Consider the following 25,000-nt stretch of genomic DNA (forward strand, 5'->3'; position numbering starts at 1 on the left):
TATCACCTAACTTGCTAAGGCATACATATTTTAGAAAGTTACCCATAGACTTTCAGAACTGATGCTGGTTTTGCCTGTTTAAATATTGATAAAGTAGCATTTTCCCCAAAATTTTTTTACATACTGTGTTAGTCTCTATTCATCTATGTCAACGAATTCTTAGAGTAGCTTGTGGTAGCAAAGAAACGCAATGAGATGGTCACAAAAGTGATAAAGGAGGAATAAAGGAGATGTATCATTTAAAATGAATCAAAAATAGAGAAGTTCTTCATTTTGAGAATTATTAATTTCTAAACAAAGCAAGTGGAGCAGTCTACCTATAACTGACATTTGGTGTGGGAAAAACTAATTTTCTATTTTTTTAAATAATTTAAATTTTTAGTAGCCTCAAATGTTTCATTTTGGATGAGCTTATGTGTGTGGATTTAGAGACCATAGTATTGGCTTACTGGTAATATTAGAAATCCCTTAGAAGTGCACCTGGGCTTTCCTACATATATAATTAATTTTAATTTATGTTTTTGTACATATCTTAGGAAGTAGAGTGTTCAACTAGCTGTATGTTAGTTAGCTTATCTTTCTACATATCTTTATGTCTGTATTTGGTCAGTTTTAGATGGCGGTTTCTACAGGGTAGGCTAGAATATGCTTAAATTTGCAGAACATCACATACATGTGATACATATGATTTTTAGGATGACGATGATGTGGTCGTTGTTTTTATATCATAAAGTTTTAATTGTAAGAGAAATACAACAAATCATTTTAAGAGTAAAAAATTTATCTAACCATAGTGAAAGGACTAATGAACTCTAAAGATTGTGGAGGTAGAAAAGTTGCTTAAATTTGCTTATACAGCACAAGTCACAATAGCAACAAGCTATAGAGCAGTATAATTTATATAAGTTGAAATCTGACTGTAAACTTGCAGTGTGTTATGACATGCCTCCATTCGTAAAACTTTTCTTATAAAGTGCATTTGTTATCACATAAAGTGCTTTTACTTGTAGATATAATTAAGTGGAAACACTCCATATGCTAAAAAGTGGTAAGAGGCTGTTAGGTTAGAGAAGTATGGCAAGTTTTTCATCACATGATAGACTTTCTAGAAGATATTTATCTATATGTATGTATCTATATAGCCATCTACATGTATGTAATATCTGTCTGTGTACCTACCTACCTACCTATTTATCTAGATTGGCAGCCTTTTTAAAGTTTAACATGGGTGTCTTTCTATCCCTTCATTTCAGTTTCATTCCTTGTTATTTGGTAGAAGATTGTAGGAAGAAAAAGCATTTTTGTAGATAGATCATTTTTGTTTCCAAACTGTTTGTTCTAACCATTCTATTTGTTTATCAAAGAGCAATAAAGTAAACCAACCATTAAATTTGTTTAACAACTAAACACTTGGACAACCCATTGGATCAATTAATTTTACGGCATACATTTCAGAATGCCTTTTATTATGATAAATTCAAATACAATAATCCATAGGTATGTCAACATGTTCTTAAAAAAATCCAGAAATATTTTTGAAAATCCGTTTTGAATTCCTTTCTGTTACAATGTGATTCTTTTCCTTCGTGTTCCATAATTAGATCTAATTAATCCTTATTTCAAGATATCAGCATGGGATGGAAAGGACGTAGCTCCTTCTTAGTGTCAAATATGAAGTGTTTTTTTTTTTTGAGAGAGGAATTTATCTACCCTGAATTTTTTTTATTTTTTTCTTCAAACTTCTTTCTCATTATTAATTTCTCCTTTCTTTATTGCATAAAGAGCCAGGCTCGAAAAGTTTGAACTGTGTTAAAAATGACTGTTAAAATAAATTGTGAACCATGTCGATTAATCTTTTCTTGTTTTCAAAGACGCATGTTGTCTCAAGAATTTGTTCTAAAGCAGTATATATATAAATACTTGCTGTTATTTAGAGTAAAAGTGAATTGTTTTCTTCTAAGAAAGAAAGTGATTGCTTTTTCAAAGGTTGCAAACTTGGCGAGGTGACAAGTTGTTTGATTACTGCTGGTTAGTACAAGCAGTGCCTTCAAACAGTGCCACTGCCGCGAACTGAGCACAGACCTCGGCCTCTCATGCACGGTTTTCCTGTTTGCCTCTCTTGCCATCCTTTTCCTCGCTCTCCACATCCTTTCTCACTTTCTCTAAGACTTTCTCCTTAGCTTTTCCTTGCTCTGTATTTTCTTTGCTTCCTCTTTCTCCTGATTCTTTCTCTCCCTCCTTACTTCCTTTTTGACTCTTTAATTCTCAGACTCTTGAAGAGAAAAGAAATGGTAGAAAGTAAATTTTAAGCAAAATACTTTTATTTTTTTCAGTTTAGTGAATAACCTTTGAGTGAGCTTTAGATTTCCAAACTTCTTGGTATAAGTTTAGTTAGCTTGAAATAAGAAAATGTTTAAAGAAGCAGGTAGAATACTAGGTTTATGATTCCTTCTTTGAAAGGACCTATCTATGTAAATATTTTCTGGGGACGTATAAATATATATTTATATACATATCTCCTATATGAGTTACTACATGTACTCATGTAGTAATAAGTATCACTACTTTTAATTTTCTAGTACTATGTATATTTTAGATATATATATAAAATTTTGAAGATGGTAATTATGTTTTGTGAGTAAGTACATTCTATATACATTCTTTTTTACTGGCTTTGATAAAAGATATTTATATTCATATTATTTCCAATTGTTTAATCTTTATTATTTGTTTTAATCATACCTTTAAACCATTTCAAAAGGCTTTTTATAGCACTGTGATATTGATGAGATTATCAGTTATGAAGTGTTGAGAACACTGACATGTAATTGTTTATTTTTAACAATGCTAGTTGAAGGTCAAACATCTTAGCCTATGGGGAACATAAAGGTAGAATCTGATGAAATCTGACGCCTCTGGAAAGCTAGTGTCTAAATACTGTGGCACTTTAATATGATTATCAAATAGTTAAATAATATATCAAATATTATTTAAAAACTATCGGTCATCACTGTTAAAGGATGTATTTGAGATGACATATGGCTGTGAAGTGGGTTAAGAGACATTCGGTTATGACCACCCTTTCTCTTTCTGTCTCTGTCAAGGTGCCTGTGTCGGTGGCCATGATGACTCCCCAGGTGATCACCCCTCAGCAAATGCAGCAAATCCTTCAGCAGCAGGTCCTGTCTCCTCAGCAGCTCCAAGCCCTTCTCCAGCAGCAGCAGGCAGTCATGCTGCAGCAGGTAATGTGGGTTACCTGCTTTGGTGTTCTAACACGGCACAGAAAGTGTGCGCCCATGTTGACAGTGCCATGGGCATATTTGACAATTCATTCTCCATTGGAAGGGACAGCCTCTCAGCATGCTAGAACATCAATGTAGTGTTTTAATTGCAGAACTGCATAGAAAATTTGGATCCCTTGGTCTTTTTTAAATTCATCAAAGTCTAGAATAAGAGCGGAGAGAGGTGTAATTTCAACATGGAATAAATCAATATTTAAATATCCAAATGCTTAGGTACATTTGCTTGGTAGACGTGCCAGCAAAAGTGCAAAAAGACTTACAGATAATTGTTGCTTTTAAAACTCTTAACACTTTAGCACTCCTTTTAGTTCATATAAGTATGAAATTTGAACTGGTCATTTTGTTACAATAGAGAAATAACATCCCAATTTTTCCTTTCCAAAATATATTCAGTGTTTAGGAAGAGAAGCATCTACTTACTGGAAGAAAGTGAAGCAGCTAAGCAGCCAGTTCATGAGATTTATCTTTTTTTAAAAAAATAATGAAACTAATGTTCCTAATATGTCCATTACTGGAGCCTCAAGTGTGTATAAAGTGGACTTTATGTTACAGACCTACTTATCATAGAGAAAATAATGTGCTTTACCTGAATTCTTACATATTTAATTACTTTGCTGTCTTCTATGATGATGACCATAGGCCACTTGCTTCTATTTCTAAGTCTGATATTCTTCTGTACATCTGATGGATTAAAATTTTTTCCCAGTAAGAACTGGACGACGTGAATTTGTGTAGCTATATATTTGGTTCTTATAAATGGTAGAGTATAACCTATTTTTATATGCTATGGAGACTTCAGATGTAATAATTTAGGGTATTCATTTGGCTCTAGCCTTTTAGAATACAGATTTTCTATACCCTTTTGTTTAGGATTTTTTGGATTCTGGATTGGAAAAATTCAGAGCTGCCTTGGAAAAATGTATGTAGATCTATCTCCTTGAATCCAATGAATATTTTTTGTTGTTCTTGTGAGGTGCATCTTAATGGCTACTCTACCATATGCCAGTCTAGAAGAGTTTAGGAGATTTATAATACATGAAACTTTTGCCTTTATTTATTAAAGTCAAAATGGTTTATTCAGCAACAACTACAAGAGTTTTACAAGAAACAGCAAGAGCAGTTACATCTTCAGCTTTTGCAGCAGCAGCAACAGCAGCAGCAGCAGCAGCAGCAACAACAGCAGCAGCAGCAGCAACAGCAGCAGCAGCAACAGCAGCAGCAGCAGCAGCAGCAGCAACAACAGCATCCTGGAAAGCAAGCGAAGGAGGTAGGATCTGGCCAGCTCGTTGACAGAGAACAGTGCGAGGCTGGGAAGGGGTCTGGAGAGGCGAGGGCAGTCTTAGATCTTTCTGCCACAAAGCTCTTCCTGTCAAAGATGCGTTGGTGTACATTTTTTGCTGAGCTTAATAACAGTGACAGTGGAACTCTCCTGCTCTCCTTTTTTGTAGCATGGGACTTGAGAGTTACAATCCAATGCTGCTGTCGTCTAATGTTCAGTAATGAATCACAGTGTACAAAGAGCAAGCTGTGTGGTGGACAAAGTACTGATTATCTTGTATTCACCGAGAATCTAAGTTGGTGAGGGAACCTTATTTTTCTCAGTGGTGCAGCTCAGAGAACATGCATGCAAATTTCGCCTATTGTTGGGGGTGGAGGGACCAGGGGAGAAACTGGTTGAGCACAGATTTCAAAGTCACAAGCCCCTGATTAATGAACTGCTACTGTAGGTTTGGAGGGGCGAGTAGAAAGTTACAGTCTGATATGCTCATAAATCAAACTGACAAGCTGGCTTCTCAGGCCTAGCTTGCAGTTGTCAGCAAACTGCATCAAATATAAACATAATACAAACAAAACATGTTGAAGTAGTTAAATTGATCAGCAGGTATCAGAGCCGTTGTCTTCAAGCTGCCCATTATGCAAACGTACAGGAAACAGTTCTGACCTCCTGAGGCTTTGTTTCTGTTTGGATTTGTGAATAGAATTTCAGACAGCCATCAACTACAGAATAGAAATTGCTCCCTTATTTCTCCGGAGGCTCTGGGCAATCCACATGACTTGCTCCATTATGCAGTCTGTTTTCCAGTGAGCGCATCAGAAGTTTCTCTTTTCCCCAAACTAAAAAGGAAAGGTCCTCCACGGCCGCTTGTCTTTCTCTCAAGTGTGACCGCCTTCTCATACCCTCCCGAGTCCAAAGAACTCCGGTTTGTCTTGTAATGCCTCACAAAATTGGAAGTTTTACTTTCCCTTATAATAAGGGCAGTTTTTTGCCTTGAACATAATTCTGCCTTTAATGTATTCCAACAAGAGAGGAGAGGAAGAGAGCGAGCTGAGAGGCCGGTCCTGTGGAGGCTGCAGCCCAGTTGACTAATAGATCACTAGAGACCATGTTCATGGACCTCCACAGATCAGACTTATTCAGTTGGAAAAGAAGACAGTGTTGTTGAAGTTGACTGTTTCTATAAAGTGTCATTCTCTTAGTCTAAGTAAATTTATTATCATCTGCAATAAGCTGATTTTTTAAAAATTCTGAACCTTCGTTACATACTTTCTCTAGACTTTACTGCATACTCTTTTAATGCTAGTTCCTTGGTTCTCTGCTGCTGTGTAATATTTGAAAGAAAGTCAACTGCAAATCTAGAACTTGCTCACTTTCTGCCCTTGAACTTTGACCCTGGAATGACCCTTCAAAAACTCACCAGGGCAATAAACGGAGTGTATATTTCTCTGGAAGAGAGCTGGGTGTGCAGCCATGTTCTCTGCTGTTTACTGGCTTGGCTTTTCTGATACCAGCAGCAGCAGCAGCAGCAGCAGTTGGCAGCCCAGCAGCTTGTCTTCCAGCAGCAGCTTCTCCAGATGCAACAACTCCAGCAGCAGCAGCATCTGCTCAGCCTTCAGCGTCAGGGACTCATCTCCATTCCACCTGGCCAGGCGGCACTTCCTGTCCAATCGCTGCCTCAAGGTACATACAAAATTTGGTGCACACTTCATTTCTAATCTTGCACTGTCTACCATTTCCTGGCCTGTCTACCTTATACCTTGAGAAAGTTTGTTTTGATTACCTTCCTGCGTATTGTTAAACCATGATAGTTAACCCGTTAACGTGACTGCATGACCCATTTTCTTGAGAGTCACAAATTGTATTACACACTGCCTTCAAGTGTGTAGTAAAACTGCTTTGAAGTGTTTTGTTAGATATTAAATGTGTATTTATTAATCTTATGGCAGAAAATAATTTATAAGGGCAACACAATTCAAGCACTGTTGAATATACGCTGGTCTGCAGGAATTGTATCAGTGGGAAGGCTAACAACACTCCATTTAACATAAGTGAGCTGATAGGAGTTTTGGTCAACAGATAAGAAAAAGAAGTTTCTAATCTTCACGCTGAAACCCCCACATGTAAAAGAGGGGCTTCATGTATTTCTACAGAGCATATTCCAAGTTACGCTTTGTGCGACACCATCATACATCATGGCACCATATTGATCCTTTTTTCTCTAAAATAATATTACCTAAGCATGTATTGTGAATTACAGCTTTAAAAAACTATCGGCTGTATTCCTTTTTGTTTTTCTGATACGAAAACCTCATGTACTTTGGTAATTCAATAATAGAATACAATAATACAATTGTATATATTCATCATTGACTCTTAACTTTTGGGAAACAGGAAGAGATCTAAGTACAAAAGGAAAAGTAATGGTAAACAAAATGACTCGTGTGCTAAAATTCTTGATGCAGATAAAAGTCATATATCATTAAACTTCATAAAAGCATATTCTAATTTGCATTTGGATTTTGTTAGAACAAACTGTAATCCAAATGAACTTTAATTTGAGTTAATTATGTTACAAAGGGCTTACATTGCAGTAGTACTTGCTGTACATTTTGCTAACTCTATAGGATACATTGCAGAAAATCAGGAACAATGAAATATACAAAAAATAAAATTAGGCAAAGAAGAGAAAGTCTTTAAAATGAACTAATCATTGTTTCATGGCACATGAATTAAAAATATTGTGGTAAATGTTTTCTCTTTATTTATCAAATTACTGTCTCCCTGGCATATTTTTCCTGGAATCCCCTCTTTCACTTGACTTCAGACTCTGATTCACCTGATTGAATCACTCCTAGGAAATCAAGAAAAAGTTTAAATAGTGAAAGAAAAATAAACCCACTTTTCCGAGTCAATCCAAAGGGAATTGGGATAAACTGTAGTGTTGCCATAGCAATGAGTGTTCTATTTACAAATTATTGTTCTTTGGAAAAATAAATACAATTTGAGGACAAATGAAGATGTAAGGTAAAAAAAAAAGGGAGAGAGTTTTTAAGTTAATTTAGTGTAAACATGGGTTTCTTTGGTAGAAACTACACTAAAACAGAAGCAATAAATTTACTCCATTGACCTTTTTTTCAGTAAAATTTAAATAAAATCTTACTTAGGATCTAATTATATGAGAATCTCCTCAATAGAGAAGCATGGTCTACCATGATTTTATTTGAGTAAAACCATTCAAACAGACCTTCCAAGAAATTTAAAATAGATGTTCGTAGAAACAAAATGTTACTTATTTGAAATATATTTGTTAAACTATATGCTTCCAAAACAAGCATACAAACATCTTGCCCAACAAGGAAATTTATTATGATATAATGAAACTTTTCTCTTATTTCTGAGCTTTTTTTGATAAAGTTATCTTTTTTTCCTTTTCTTCTATTTTTTACACTCTGTAAGCTATGTGAAATGCACAGGATGGAGAATGTCCAAAAAAAACCGAAGTAAATCTCAACACATATCTGGGTTTGAGCGGAAAATTTGTATTTTAAACAAAAAAGATGAAAGTCGTCATCATGCTTTGCACTGTTTAGATGAGTAAGTGTGAAAAGTGCCATTGTGGAGACCCATCAGCCAAACACAGGCAATATGCCAGATAAACGAGCAGAAAGGGAACACACTTCATAGTCCTGTGCTGGAATCCCAAGATTAGAGTAGGAAAAAGTAAAAAGGCAATTGTTGGATAACGTAAGCCCTGAATCATTTCTGCCTTAGTTACTGGTTCTTTCAGATAAAAATATTTTAAATATTTTTATTATTAGTTTCTTAGTTCGCTTTGCACTAAGTTTTTCTTTGGTTGATTGATTAGCCACGAATCATAGCCATATGAAAACCAAGTAGGATTAATACGTAATGATGATGTTCTCATTGTCTTTAAAAATATATCATATTTGGAGTATTTATTCCCATGATTTAACACAACTTGGGGTACTTTTAAAGTTACAATCTTTCAACTGTGTAAAAAATATGTATGTAAGAATCAGATGTAACAAAGTTATAATAATTTTGTTAAGAGTAGATTTACAAACATTTTTCTCTATTTTGCAAAATGATGTAATGTTGTATTTTATCATTTTAAGGTAGATTAGTTTAAATATTAAGCATTTAAAGCCATCATGAATATTACTATAATATTGGATTTTAATCTAAAATAGGCAATTAATTACTGTTGCTAAGTATGTATATCGAGTGATTGTAGGTATACAAAAGTCAAATATAAAAGAATGGATTTGTAAATCAGTCTAGAATAAAATACTGATTATGAAGCTATTTAATACATAAACAGTATGGTTTATATATCAACTAGTAATTAAATTAGGTGACACATTTTCATGACCCAGTATCATTGTCTACAGGTTAGAAAATAGGAAATTATTGTGCGTGCACTTTAAACTTTGATGTGTTTTCAACCTAAGATAGAAGTCAGTGTATCCCAATACACAATATATTCACAGGTTTACTGTGACAGTAGGGACTAAAATATACATGGTGGAAACTTTATTTCATTCTAACTTTTTACATATTTTTGAATTTATAAAAGTTATATAAAACATGATATTTCCATTACCAATCTGGAAAACCAAATAAGGACTGCGAGATATCCAGCCAGCACTATTCTGAACTGACAACTTATAGAACTAGAGGAGCTTGGAGTCAGAGAACTGTTGAATAATAAGAAAATGAAATCTTTTGAAATATAATAATGTCCTTTATACTGAGTTAGGAATGTGCTGAAGTTTGTTTTTGGCCTCAGGATTGAGCCAAAATCAGTTATTTGGCTTTGACTTCATTCTCTGCTTATGGAAATCTAAATAACCAAATGCCTACTTCAACACTTCTGGCATCCTTGATCTTGTGCCTAATCAGCGATCATATACTTGCATAGATCACCATGGTATCCAATCAGAATAAGAGCACCAGCAATATGAACAGTGCATGGCATGCAGAATTATTGTTACCATCTTAGTATTCCCTTTCAAATACCAGTAAGTCTTCATTTTGTAACTTGGAGGGAACATCTCCTTTCGAGTTTTGCGTGCTGAAACTCCATCAGCGAGTTGAAGTTTAAATATACATTTAATATTGCAGGTACAAAACTTTGCAATTTACCTGTAAGTGCTATTTATTTTATGTATATAAAAAGTAACTTATATTGGGGCTGGCCCCGGTGGCCGAGTGGTTAAGTTCGCGCACTCCGCTGCAGGCGGCCCAGTGTTTCATTGGTTTGCATCCTGGGCACGGACATGGCACTGCTCATCAGGCCACACTGAGGCAGCATCCCACATACCACAACTAGAAGGACCCACAATGAAGAATATAATACAACTATGTACTGGGAGGGCTTTGGGGAGAAAAAGGAAAAAAATAAAATCTTAAAAAAAAAAAGTAACATAACTAATTAAATACATAGGGAAATATTAAGAATGTGTTGAGTTAGTTTTTGAGAAAATGTCAATAAGATAGAAAGGCGGAGATTAAATTATATCATAATTCTAATTGTTGTAGAATTATTTAGTGTACTAGCATGCACACATTAAAATGGATTTAATTCCATTTAGGCCATAAGTCTTTTAAAGAAAGTTTTGTTTGCCAGTTCTTCTATCTTGAGAGAAGACTCAAAAGCAAAGTGTAAACTTTACCACATTAAAATTTTGTGATGAGGAAAACTGAGAAAGAATTGTTTTTGTAATAGAATATCAAATTTTAAAAATGCAGCCTGTAAAAATTTTAATAGTAGGATATACATTTTTTACATCGGATGTATTCCCGTATCCCAGAAGTTCCTTTTTTGGTGGTCTTTGCCTTTGGTCTCGTTTGACCCAATACCTGTTTTTCCTCCCTGTAATTCAGCATTTGGACAAAAGGTGTATTCAGTGCCCCTCTCATTAAACATAGATTTTAAAGGTGGGCACTGTACCCTGCAGGTTATAGTAGGCCCTTAGTCTATATGAATCAAGAATATGTTAAGTATGGCAAATTATAAATGAGCACATGGATTTCTGAAGGATAGCCCAGAAACGGAAATAATGGTTGCCTCTGGAGAGGAGAACTGAGAACCCAGAGGTCAGGGCTGGTAGGGAAATTTAATTTTGCAATTTATACCCTTCTCTGTGATTGGATTATGTTGGCCATGTGTGTATACTAATTTTTTCAAAAGGTAAAATTTAAGATGGAAAGTGAAAATTTCATGATAATATTTCAGTAATTCAAATTACTGAATATCAAATATGGTTCAACTAAGTATATGAATGATACAAATACCTCTACCAAAGTTCCCTTTCATTACTTTTAACTATACGTAATCCTAAAAAATAAGCAGAGTACTACTAAATAAGATAAGTTAATTAAAAACTTACAGTAGACTTACTTTGCATCATACTGTATAAAATTTATATGATATTAAAAATTAATTACCGGACATAGAAAATGAAAGAATTTTGAAAGAATCTTTTATTTTTGAGTGTGAAAAAGCTTCTAATATAATTTTTAATAACAAATAAAATCATTGAAACTTTTCAACCTTGTGTGCTTCAAGGGTGTGTAATTTAGATGTGAATTAGCAATTTTTAATTAATTCTTAATACAGTGCTTGGCACCCAGTAGTTGCTCCACAGACTCTGAATGCAGGATTAAAGAATTATTATTTAATTGCTTTATCTGTGGTATTGTAAGCAACTTGACTAGGAAGTCATCCTTTTATTCATTCAACTCCTAGAAAAACAAACCATTTGACAGTTATTTGTAGCACTGGCAGTGGACAAGAGCAAGCCCAAGTCATCACCCATAAGCAGAATAAGGTTTCTCAATTTTCTGTGGTCATGGAATTTTAAAATTACATAATTATAAAACTTTTTGGCATTAGTATGGTATATATATATATATATATATATATATATATATATATACTCTTGAAATAAGTTATTAAGGAAAACTGAATAATCTTCACTTAAGATTTTAAGTTGAATATTATTCTGTGATAGCTGAGTCAGTTGATTCCGGCCTTGTGCCTGCCACTACACTAGTGTTCTGGTCAACTGAACAACTCTTTTAAGTAATATTCATTGAGCTTTCCCCTGCCGCAGGCACTCTTCTAGGCACTGGGGATTAAGCAGTGAAGTAAACAGACAAAAATACCTGCCGTCATAACACTTACATTTTAGTGTAGAAGGCAGACAATAAAGTAAAACATATAGTGGTAAATGCTAAGGAGAATAATTTTAAAGTAAGGATAGGAAAAATAAAGCAACAGTAGGCAATGGGAGGAGTTGAACTTGTGGACAGGGTGGCTAGGGGAGGAGCCCTGGGAAAGGGATATGTGAGTAAAGACCTAAAAATGGGAGAGGGCTCTAGTGCAATTTACTTAACCTTTCTGTGCCTGTGTCTTCATCTCTAAAATGGGGATAATAGTAGTAATAATGACAGTGGCTTGGGGTATTAGATTAGATATCGTGTGTGAAGCACTTAGAAAAGTGACTGGCATATCAGAAGCACTATATAAGTAACTGTTAAATAAAACAGAGATGAAGAAACCTACTAGAGGAGTGAGCTGGGGTTAGAGGGGGCTGTATAAACAGGAGCTTAGTGTCGAACACATATGGTTTGAGAATCTGTTAGGGTTATACATGGGCAGCCTGCAATTCAAGGGAGGGCCTGGACTGAAGATCACTTGCTGAATCCTAAGCCTATACCTGGTATTTAAAACTGAAATACGTAAGTTAGTGTAATTGTAAAATAAGCTTATTGCAACTTTTTCTCAAATATATTTGTAAAACACTGAGTTAAAAAAGAGACTCACGTTTTCTTTGTTCCTGGACATCTCAGAACTATTTTACATGCTAACATGAATCTCAATGAGTCTCCAAGATAGAAAGCACAGACCTCTAGATCTCGTAGATTAACAGCATTTAGAAGAGTACTGTTCCAGAGAACACAGTTTAGGAAATACTGAATTTATTATATAACTGCCTGAAAAATCAATTAATTCTTGCAAATCATCAAAACTTCAAAACTTATAAAACTCAAAAATTATACAGAAGTGATTGCCTAGGTTCATATTCACAAATAGTTTTGCGTCTATAGAAAAGAGCTAAGCAGATTGCAGATGTGAAGACTTTGTCTCATGAGCAATGCAGTAGTTTACTTTTAAAAATTTTCCCCAAAGTTATCTGCACATTGGAATCATCTTCATCTTCAAAAACTACCAATGTCTGTGTCTTAACTCCAGAAATTGTGATTTAATTGGTCTGGACTGTGGTCAGGCATTGGACATTTTAAAATATTCCCAAGTGATTCTAATACAGAGACACTTTGGGGAGCCACTCCTGCTAACAGGAATCTCTTTTGCCATCATTTATTCTCTGCCCCTTACCTACAATAGTTTAAAACCATTTCCTCCTCCTTTTAATTAAGAATCATTATTTGGCTAGTGAACAGGTATATTTATTCATCAAATGTTTATAAGCCTGGTATTTGTTACCATATCATTGTGATATCATGGTGATACCACTAATTTTCAATGCAAATGAATAGTATAATGGAAATCTACTTTTAAAAGGTAAGTAGATACTTACATTAACTAAATTATTAATAAAATCCCAATACTAAATTATTAATAACACTTTTAACTGGTACGGTCTCTAAAAACATCTAAAAGTCTTTAGCCAAGATAGAAAATGTTAAATGTTAATCTGTTAAAATCAACTAGTACCATTTATAATTCTTAGACATTGGCCTTACAGGACAGCAATGCTCAAAAATAATATGCCTTTTAATAGCCACGGAACTTCCATGTGGAAACCAAGATGTCATTGAGAACTGTGTGAATCTATTATAATCCATTAAATCAACAACTATGTGTGGAGTAAATACCAGGCACTGTTCTAGGCACTGGGGATATACCAGTAACGTAAGAAAGTTCTGTTCTTATTAAGCTTAAATTGTAGAGGAGGGAGACCGATGATAACAAGTTAAATTAATATAGTTTCAAAAACTAATCAATGTTCTAAAGAAAAATGAAGTAGGGTGAAGTGATAGGGAATGATAGAAGGCAGGGTGGGGAGGGGCAGTGGTTGATCGTGTGCTCAAAGACCTCTCGGAGAAGGTGACCCTTGGCCCATCTGAGTGAAGGAAGGGAGGAAGCCATGGGAAGATCTGCAGTCAGCGGCCAGCCTGTGGGAACAGCAGAGCAAAAGCTGGAAGGGGAGTGAATGTTAGATGCATTTGAGAAGCAGCAGAAGGCTAGATAACAGCCTGAAATGTAGAGAAAGCCATAGATGAGATCAGAGAGGCAGGCAAGAGCCAGATAAGAAATGCCAGCACTTCATAGGCCGTAGTAAAGGGGTTTTTTTCTTTTCTTTTTTCTTGTTCTGTTTTTGTGTGTTCTGGAAAGCCATTGGACACTGTCATTCCCTGTACTGGTCCCAAATTGGTAGAGAAAAGAAATGGTACTGATAGTGTAAAGTGATCTATTATGGATATTAATTATGTTGGTAATATCACTTTTGTTGTTGGCATTCTTCCAGTAATAACACTAAGCTCATATAAACTTTACCTTGTTATATTAGTGGGGCTTTCTTTCATTTTATAGCTGGCTTAAGTCCTGCTGAGATTCAGCAGTTATGGAAAGAAGTGACTGGAGTTCACAGTATGGAAGACAATGGCATTAAACATGGAGGTCTAGACCTCACTACTAACAATTCCTCCTCGACTACCTCCTCCACCACTTCCAAAGCATCACCACCAATAACCCATCATTCCATAGTGAATGGACAGTCTTCAGTTCTAAATGCAAGGCGAGACAGGTAAATCTCATGAGGTTTATTCTATACTTATCTATCACCAAATTTTACTTTCACCATTGATAAAACTAAAAATAATGATTTGTACTTAACAGGGGCAAAATGTGTAGAACAACAAATTAAATAGAAACCTTTCGATTATTTATCTTATATATTATTTTCATCACAAAAAGCAGTTCAAATACCAGCAGTTTGATGGATACAGTGGGGAATTTGCCTGAAGAAAGTTATTTTTTAATAAATGCATGTGGAGTTATTGTGTCAGTATATTTTTATGACTCAAATGTTGTGACTAACCTGAATGCTATGAGAACATTTTACCATTTTTTAACTTAATCAGTTTCAAATAATTAAAGATGCATACATATCTCCCTTAACATATGTTTCAAATATGTGCTTAGAAATCAAAGAATAGATGTACACAAACATAGAAACACAGACATAGTAAATCAGAAGGTAGATTTTTTGTTGTGGCATGATGGAATTTATAAATACATAAAAACAAACTTCTGGTAGTAACTTTCTGAATAAATTTGACTCAAAATTCATAAAGAAAATTATTTGATTTCAATTACCAACATTGAGTACATTATGTTAGATAATTTTTCAATTTAGGGTTTTATTTTAGTTGGGTAAAAAGTGCCTTTGTAAAGGGAGCACCATATACTTTTGTCCAAATAGTTCCATTTCTTCAGACATATGGCTATCTATCAAGTCCTTTAAGGTAATTTCCATAAAATATATAAGCTCAAACATTGTTCAACTTGAAAATATCTTTTTAAAAGATGAAACATAACTGTAAGATTCCTTAACAGAATGGCTTAGGCTCATATGATTTATAGCTCTAAACTTCATATTTAAGTGTGGTGGATTGAGGTGTTCTGTTGTATAGTATGAATATCTATCTAGCTGCAACAAATTCTTCCTTATAAACAAATATTTTTTCAAAGAAATGTATTAATTACAGTGCAGTTTAAATTAGAATCTTATAATTTGGTGATTTTTCTGGTCTTCATTTGAGTGTCATGAAAACTTTTTCTTCTTAGCTTTCATTATTCTAAAATGGTATGCCTCTGTTGTTTTCACACTTTTGTTTTAATTGAGATTAATTTGATGATTATATATTTCAGAAGTTGGTTGGTTTCTCTAGGATCTCTCTATCTGATATAATACTTATCAAAAGTCTTTGATAACTGTAGAAAGCTATAGATAATGAATACTGTTCCAAAGTAAAACTTTTCTAATCAACCATAACTAGCAGAAATATATATATGGTTCACACTCGCACATAAATATTAAACAATTTGAGTGATCCTAAAGGTTCATATCTTTTCTAAAAAGAGCACTTCAAAAATATTATGGTGACTATCCTATTACTTTCTTAAAAACACAGGTTATTTTTTTTTTTACTTGACCACATATGAATATATATTTTTTATTTAGAGGTAAATGTTACATAAGGTCATAAGGCAGGATTAGCATATGATATTATACAGTACTCTTAGTTTTTCATCCTTTATTAACAGTCATCTTTGGCTTTATTTCTCCTCTAATTGGAACATCATCTAGCCTTGGCAGTTGAACTATTCAATAGAACGATTAAATTTTTCTGACTGCTCTGAGCTGAATTGACCTGTTTTGACCTGTTTGTCACTGATCGTAACCTGACAGGCTCTAGCAGCCTGCAACGATTATGGCTTTTTGAGATGAATCTGACGCTGTGTTCTTTTGCTACAGCTCGTCACATGAGGAGACTGGGGCCTCTCACACTCTCTATGGCCATGGAGTTTGCAAATGGCCAGGCTGTGAAAGCATTTGTGAAGATTTTGGACAGTTTTTAAAGTAGGTTCTTTACATTTTTTAAGGGAAGGAGTGGATTATATTGGAGTTTCAGGCACGTTGTTGTAAATGCTCAAAAGAAAGCTGAAGAAGGACAGCAAAGGTCCATCATAAGGCACACTAAGTTCTCCAAGAAGTGTTCCAACAAGTAGATTAGCAAAGTGGGCTAAAAGGGTTGACTCTCCATCTTTACCTTTTTATGAAAATATTTTACAAGTCATTCAATAAAGGTTTTTGAATGAATGAAAAATGTTAGCCTACTATAATAGTGTCATTAATAATTGGGAGACATATTTGCAGGGTTCTCTTAAATTTCAAGTTTTTAATAAAAATTTCAAGCAAAATTATGTGAGGAGTCATATAATATATACCTTTGTAAACAGACGTATTTTACAGGTTTATTTTTTTAATTGTAGATTTTATATTCCTTATTTAAATAATGATATTTAAAATATATTTAACAACACGAATAAAAAAAGAAAGTTAATAGTAGCTAAAATTTTAAGAAACAACTGTATTTCATTCACATTGTTACTTGTTGCCCTCAGAATCCTAAGCAAACATACATGGCCATGTGTTTGTGTGATAGATTATATGCCTTCTCTAGCTTAAAATCAAAACTGTGTATCTAGAATTTCTTCATACAGTGATATATACATATTTATTTTTAATTCTTAGGAGGTTCTTTTTCAAATGAGACTACACATCTTTCATGAAACATTTTCCACACACAATTCTGGGATATGGGAGATCTAAACAGAGAGCCACAGATAGGTTTATGGAGATGAGTAACTTCACAGGCTGAGACTCATGTTGTCATGGAGCAGCTAACAGGGTGAATGAACTGTTTCATGCTTCATCAACAATTAAGTTAATTAGCTCATTTGAAATTGCACTGCTTTGTTGCCAGGATGTTGGCAGAAACATCAAGAAGATGTGTTTACAAATGGTAGGCTACAGGGTATAGTGCAAAAGCACCTTAACAACAAGGCACAAGTCCTTGGCATCATGATGACTTTGTAACTGAATTACAGTAAACTTCCACAATGATTTTTTAACTTTTTCTTGTTCTGACCAGTTACAATTTGCTTCATATACTACTACAGGTTTTGTAAATGACCTTAAATGAAAATTCACACTTCTGTTATACCAAAACAGTTGTGAGCTATCATTTTGTTGGATATGAAACTGATTGGGCTGTTCTACGCAAAGAGAGCATTTAAAACATTAGGTAACCTCGCTAAAGTTTTCCTCCCTTAGAAAAACAACATTTGTTGAAACAAAGAAGAATACAGGGATATGAATTCTTTTAACAACTAATTTCATATTTCTTCACTTGAATATATTAATCTTTATCAATATGTCATGTTATTCTTTACCATTAAGATTATTTATAGGACTATTGCTACTGTTCCTCCAGTCTGGTAATTTAAGCCATAGAGCTAGCCCAATCACCATACATTTTTTTGCTCCAAGTTGTTCTTTCTGAAAAAATTCAAAATAAATCTTTAAGAAAATATAAGTATCTTTCCTTTAGTTTTATTTCCTGTTATAGCACATGAAAAGGAGCATTTTATTTATCTCAAATGTTTGTATATTTTTTATTACTAACAAGCAGATGAGTATGAACTCTGATTTTACCCTCTGTGGTTCTTTTTCATACTCATGTCAATGTTTTTTAAACTGAAGAAATTACAATTAAAAAAGCATTTCCTTTCAATTAAATATCAACTTTGGTTCCAAAGACTGACCATTTTTCCAACCCATTAACTTTATAGGGATGACAGAACTAATGACAGTAGATTTTAAGGCCTTTCTTTTAGTCTATTTTTGTTATGATATGCCTTAGATTCTCTACCTCAAAGATCTGTGATAAATTCTGTTAATAGAGCTAATCCCAGTATACTGTTCTAAGATGAAATATTAATTAGACATATTTCCATACTGGTATTGTCTTTTTCTTAAGATGTGTGGGAAATGTGAAGAGAAATAAAATAACATTTTATTAAATTAATTAGTTATTCAGAAAAAAAGTTTAGTATCTGTGTGGAAAGTGAAATGAAGGCATCACCATTTATGCACATTTTGTTGGAAAGAAAACTGTGTTTTTTTCTAATAATGAAGAGAATTGAGAGTCTTGGAGAAACAAATGTCAGACAAGTCAAAAAGCTGTGAAACGTTTTCAGCTCTCAGTGTTCTTTATCCATTCTCCTGAAATTTTATATCCAGTGTTTATTATAAAAGTTTTTTGAGAAAATATTGTTATGGTATTTTTATTTGTAAAATGTACTAGCAATAAATTGTGTAGGTTGAGCTTTACTTTGATATCAGACGACTTATCCATTGGTTTGAAGTAAAAGGAAACCATCCATTATTCCTATTTAGCCTACATATGTTAAATAACAAAGAATAGTAGAAAATGTGTTGAGTCCCAAATTCCCTTTCTTATGTTACATCCCCAAAGAAACTGGAAGAATCACTCTATTTTTTCCTGGCACTAAATGAAAAGCCACCCAAGGACAGTTGCTTATGTATAATATATATATATTCTTATTCTTATATATATAAATTCTTTAATATTCAATTGAGGTTTTCTTTTCTATTAAATAAAAAATTAAGACTAATTTAAAAACCATTATTTGTAACAACAAAAATGAGAGCAGAAAAATAAAAGATGAAGAAGAAAGCCAGGCTAAAAAAGGAGCTTAGGAAAATCTTTGAATTTTACTGTAAAGTAGGTGTTGACAGAAGCTAACCATTTTTCTGACCACTAATTGAGGATCTCACTAGATCACTAAAAGCATTTAATACTAGTTCTTCATTACTGTCTTATAAATGTCAAAGTGTAATAACATCTGACAAAACTTTAGTATAGTTTGCCTGCAAAATTAATTATCATTCCATTGGACCTAAGTAAGCTTGAATGTAGATGGAGTGACTTTTAGAGCTTAAACCAAAAGGTTTACAATATAACATTCCAGTTAGCAGACAAGTGTTCTTGAACCTGCATGTGCAGATGCCAGCAAACAAAAGATGGTCTGAGATATGAAGATGGAAAAATTCTTGAAGAATGGTTAGTGTCCCTAAAAATATCAGTCTATTAAAGAGTAATTAGTTGATGAACATAAATGAATTAAGTTGATTACAAAGACTAAATTTTTAAGGCTTGACATTGTATAAAGAGCAACAGAAAAGGTAATGGAAACAGAACAGTTTGTTTAATGGAAATTTGTTGTCTTTTTTCTTGCAGCTGACTTCTCTAAACATTATGCTCTCACTTAGTGTGTATTGTCTATTTCTTTGTCTTTGACTAGGCAGCATGGCTACAAAATTATGACCTCAAGAAGGCATTCTTTGAACTTGTCAGAATGTTGTTTCTTTTGGTGACAGTGCCCCCATCTCTCAAAACTAAGGCATCTCACATAATCAGCTAAATGAATAGTGACAGCTAACATTTTGTATTTAAACTCCTGTCAGTGTTTAAACATAAAAAGCTTGATGCAAAATAAATCAAACACCGGTGATATGCAAGTGAAACATTTTGTTAAAACAGTCTCTGACATACTTGGATTTAAATCTGATCCCATCTTAGCTTATAAAAATGTTATAACTTTAAATGAATTTGAAAAATCTAAAAGTTAAAATTGAATTGCTAATCTGAGGTGTATATAACTGAAGTTACCACATGCGTTCATAACCTTAAAAGCTTCATTAAAGAGAATTGTGCATTAAATAAATTGGAAGGATCCCTTTCTACTTTTTGTCTTCCTGAAATGCTTGCATAATTGTTTTTAGAAAGAATTCGACTGCCTATTTACGGTTTTTTTTCCAGTTCACATTACCTATCTAGCACACAGATTCAATGCAGTTTTGAAAGAACGTCAGTCGACCACATCATTTATTCCATTTTGAAAACAAAAATCAATATCCCTATAAAGTGACCCATAAATTAGAACTGGCTCACACAATGTTTGTTCAGTGCTGCCTTTCTGAAGGCACCCTTTGCATTTTTTCTTCACCTCTCTGTTTGAACTGCAGTCTCGGTAAGAGGCTCATTAGGGGACATTAGGGACTGGAGCTAACCAGAATTCCAGAGCTTGCTTTGCTCTTATTAATGCATAGTAGAGTAGAATGCATTTAAATATTTCATAGGCATTCAGTAATTTGTGTGTAATCGCCTTGTTAGCAGACCAGTAGAAGTAGAACAGGCCTGTGAAATGGTGTTAGTGATTGCATGGGTAATTTACAGACCTTTGCCATCAGAAAGAGTATTATTGTTGGCTAGTATGAAGCTGTGAAATAGAACTAGCAATAAGTAAAAAAAGAAACTTAATAAAGGTTTTGTAACAAGCATCTTCAGGGATAACAACCCCACTTGGTCCTTTTGAAGCAGCTATAATTTATGACATAGGCAATATATCAAATGCATAAGATAGTATTATGGAGCATTCATATGAAAAGGGTATTTGCAACATTAGTTCCAACTTCCTGCAAGGGACATGATTAAATGATTAATGAAATGTCCCTTTGCATATGCATTTTGAAACAGCAATTAGGCACTGACTGAGAAAATCCACCAATCCTCTCATTTTTCAGTATTATCTCATTCTTGATTTATAAATCATAGAGAATTTTTGAACAGCAATATGTAGTACCTGAGATAGTTATAAAAACATAAAAGAGAATAATTTGGGCACAAAATAGTCATAAATACATAAATTCATAATTTAATGTTAATACTCAGCCTATTTATTTAGTCTTATTGCATTGTATTTATATCCGACACTATTTCTGTACTTTGATTGGCATAATTAAGTAGGGGGAATGAATAGGCACTATTATTTTACATATCACTGGTAAACAATAGCGAGGAAAGGAGAAGGGAGATGTGGCAGAGGTATGTATGTGTTTTTCAAGTTCTCAGTAATCCACTGGAGGCTGTTCTATAAATGATCATTGAAGGGCTGCAAGCTAGCCTATAATTACAGGAAAGAAAGTGGCAGCTCTGGCATTTCATAACTATGTGTCCTCGAAAAGTGCTTTGTGAGTTTGTCACCAATGATAATTTAGATAGAGGCTCATTACTGAACATCACAACACTTTAAAAACCTTTCGCCTTCATACAGGAGAATAAAGGACTATTTTAATGGCAAGGTTCTTTTGTGTTCCACTGAAAAATTCAATCAAGACAAAACCTCATTGACTATTATTGTAGTCTACAGTCTCTATTCTAATAAAAGCTGCATAGATAAATTGAATAGGTCTCTAAGACCCAAGTATATAATGCAAACATTTTGTACTTTTTTGAGTTCTTTAAATATAGGATAATGATTATCACTAAGAAGTAAACAAGTGTAAGAAAACCTTTTTAAAAAGTGATTTTATGCAAACCTAAACATGTTATAGTGAATATATCTTTTCTTGTGAAGCTGTATATTCTACTTATCTTGCTCCATTTACACCCTAATCTTTGTGTATAGCTGAAGCATTTTTAAAAATACGCATCATTTAGACTGATCTTGGAATAAAATATGTGTGTTCCCCAAGAGTTCATGGCGAAACAAAACCTTAAGAAAATGCAGCAATATGAAGCCTTAGGAATACAACTACAGTTGTAATGCACTGATGGAAAATTGTCTCATTATTCATTAAAATTGGGGAGGAAAAAATCCAAAAAACAATTTTTAAATGTCCTGATAATTGGGAATTAGTGACACTTTCCATCATCAGCTAACCTATGGTTCACTCTGACATTCCATGCCTCCTTTCCAGAACGCGTGAGTGAATTTTAGTCCTTATTACAGTTAGGTTCATAACAGAACTGAACATAGCTGAGCTTAAAGCAGACGGGTATAGTGGGAGTGCCTGTTCTGCCCTCTGACCACACACCTCAAAGTTGACCTGATATACCTCGCTATTTTAGTCTACGGTTTCTCTTCACCCAAGAATGATGATTGTACCAAGATACGTGGAGGTTTTGTTGTTATGATCAGTGAGAAGGTATTGAAACGAACTGATTTAATTTATCAAGGTGTGGGGCAGAATAGAACAAAGGTCTCTAATTGCTGAACGTAGATCTACTAACAAATAAACCTACTTATTCATAAATTAGTTCATTCTCAGAAACACCATTTTAATCCTTCATATATGTTACATATATATCTGTCTATATATTTTTCTGCGTCATTATTAATTTCAAGAAATACAGGTAAATAATTTGGATACAAAAACATATTTGTTGAATTCAGGATATTGAGGGCTATACTAAAATTTTTAGACTATTATACCATTCCAAATGATACTTGAGCCCAGATGGATAAACATCTAAATTCTTATTTAATTTTGTGAATATTTTGTTCAGTATTTCACTTACTTGCATTGATGAGAACATCTCTTAAATCTCTGCCTTAGTTTCCCCTTCCGTGAAATATTAACACCAAAGGATATTAAATTACTTGGAGATTTTTTTTTAATTTTTGGAGGCATCAAATAAATTATATATTACAAATTACAAAATACATATTGAATATTTTCATGTTCATTGGAAATGCTGCTTTACTAAACTACTTTTGGTGTATTAACATACTACTCATTAAAGAGATCTTTTTAACCATTATGTAATAATAATATTAATAATAGACATACATAATCAAGATTAGGGTAAGATAATGAGAATGTCTTATCTTTCACCACTTTCATGTAAGTTTAGGATGGATTTCTCCCAAATAGGACACTAGACATGAAAGGCAATCTTATGATTCTGATTATCAGAATCTTCAATGAACTTTATTTATTAGTTACAGCAAGTGATCATTCTTCATAAGTATTGATGTTTCCATGGGATGATAATTTGCCATCTTTACGTAATTCACACAGCATCCTGGTGAAATAAGACAGCACTCACTAAATAATATCATGAGAACCACAAACTATTTTAACAGAAATGGAATAGAGAATTGCCTTTGTTCTCTTCAGAATTACTTTTGATTCATATATTATAAGGTACCCTTTTGTAAAAAAAATGGCGTGAGTATGTGAAATACATCTAGTGATTTCTACTATTATTCTGTAAATGGTGTGGGGAAAATATTTTTTTGTAATAACTGATAAGCTTAGAGACAGTGGCATTTCTTGCCATTTCAGGGGTCTCTTTAGATTACATAAATAATTTTCACTAAACACGTAAACATATTTAACTTTTTTCTGTACAGTTTCAAGGTGTTCCTTTTTCCCACTGTGGAGGAAAATATGACTTCAGTGTAGTCCCTTTTAAGTGGAGCTTATACCACTGAGATAGACATCACTTAACATTCTATGTTGTGTTGTGTATTTGTTTAGGCACCTTAACAATGAACATGCGTTGGACGACCGAAGCACTGCCCAGTGTCGAGTGCAAATGCAGGTGGTGCAACAATTAGAAATACAGGTTTGTCAAATGCTCACTCAATGCACTCCTTTCTCAGATTTCCGGTGGGTCAAATTGAGTAGGAGGCAGATTATTCTGAGTCTTTTAACACAGTGACTAGCAGAAATGCATGGAATTTTAGATTGTTTATAATGATGGCAATGATTGATAACTCGGGGTAGATTTCTATAGATTTATGTACTTACCACTTAGACTTGTATAACCTTTAGAATACATCATACACATTTGGATATCCCAAAAGAAGCAAAGCTAAGTTTTCCCTAATAGAGGTTAGACCAAACCCGCCAATTGGATATGATTCTATTGCAGACAGTTTTTATGTGAGCTAATCTTGATTTTTTTTCATGAGATTTTATATTAGAGCAAAAAGTCCTTACAATATCATGCCTGTAATATGCCCTGAAAAAAAACTTTTTTCTTTCCTACCTCTGGTGTATTTTTAATAAAAGAACTTGCAAAAATTCTTAAGACTTGTCTTTACTGGAATAATGGCAAATCATTTATACTGTCACGGATAGGATTATATACGTTGTATCAAATGCCACTAATTTAAGTTAAAAAAAAATTCTGTTAATATTGAAACACAATTTGGCCAAAAATAAATAGAATTCATAAATATGATCAGACAGCAATTATATCAACCTAAGTATCAATCATGTTATGTTTTTACTAACCCTTTAAAGCTTCCTCTAAAATTTCATCTTAAAGATTATTTTTTCTCCATCAAACCAATAGTACTTTGTTTCATTTGATTAAGCATACAATTTCTTTTTCTTTACACCCTTTACTACATCTTCAATTGTTTTGAATTTATCGTGTCATTGCTTTTATCAGAGAGCTACTGAAAATATTTTATTTTGACTTGTAAAATATTCAAGAATCAATAAAAAGCATTATCGCTGCTGTAGTTTAAAAAGCTTTTGGAAACCTGTTTACCATTTGTAAAAAGTACACTAAAACATAAGAGTTCAGCTGATGATACAGTCTGCAGTGTGACCAATTATGCCTCTTTTTTTTTCCGCTGTGTCTGACTGATGGAAAAGTAAGGTCCGTCAGTTGTAATGAGACCCAGTGCAAGTGTAGATGCCGGCTCTGTGGCAGAGTTCAGCGTTTCACACTGCCTGGTCTCTGTCACTCTATTGAATTAGATTGATGATGGCAGATTGCAGGGGGCACTAACTGGACCTCAGTGGGAATGCATGAAGTGTGTAGACAATCCTGGCAGGCACTTCGCTTTGAGAACCCTTCACCCCTTCACAGCTGTTGGCACTAGTCCATTGCTAACAGTGTCCACAGGACT

At 33.8% G+C, this 25,000-nt stretch overlaps 1 protein-coding gene across 50 annotated transcripts in view; it reads left to right on the forward strand.

Annotated features, from left to right (window-relative positions):
• The window catches only part of FOXP2 (forkhead box P2), a 510,571-nt gene that overhangs the window by 447,227 nt on the left and 38,344 nt on the right, over positions 1 to 25,000 (forward strand). For 19 of the 50 annotated variants that reach the window (XM_070616303.1, XM_070616319.1, XM_070616337.1 and 16 more), the window contains 6 exons: positions 3,105 to 3,242; positions 4,384 to 4,569; positions 6,093 to 6,261; positions 14,225 to 14,438; positions 16,173 to 16,277; positions 23,613 to 23,700. In XM_070616303.1, coding sequence (XP_070472404.1) covers positions 3,105 to 3,242; positions 4,384 to 4,569; positions 6,093 to 6,261; positions 14,225 to 14,438; positions 16,173 to 16,277; positions 23,613 to 23,700 — 900 coding nt within the window. Of the gene's footprint in view, positions 1 to 3,104; positions 3,243 to 4,365; positions 4,570 to 6,092; positions 6,262 to 14,224; positions 14,439 to 16,172; positions 16,278 to 23,612; positions 23,701 to 25,000 lie in introns of all 50 variants that reach the window. The other 31 variants (XM_070616304.1, XM_070616320.1, XM_070616321.1 and 28 more) reach the window with 7 other exon arrangements.

Source organism: Equus przewalskii, chromosome 4, assembly GCF_037783145.1.
Source record: "Equus przewalskii isolate Varuska chromosome 4, EquPr2, whole genome shotgun sequence".
Classification (NCBI taxonomy): domain Eukaryota; kingdom Metazoa; phylum Chordata; class Mammalia; order Perissodactyla; family Equidae; genus Equus; species Equus przewalskii.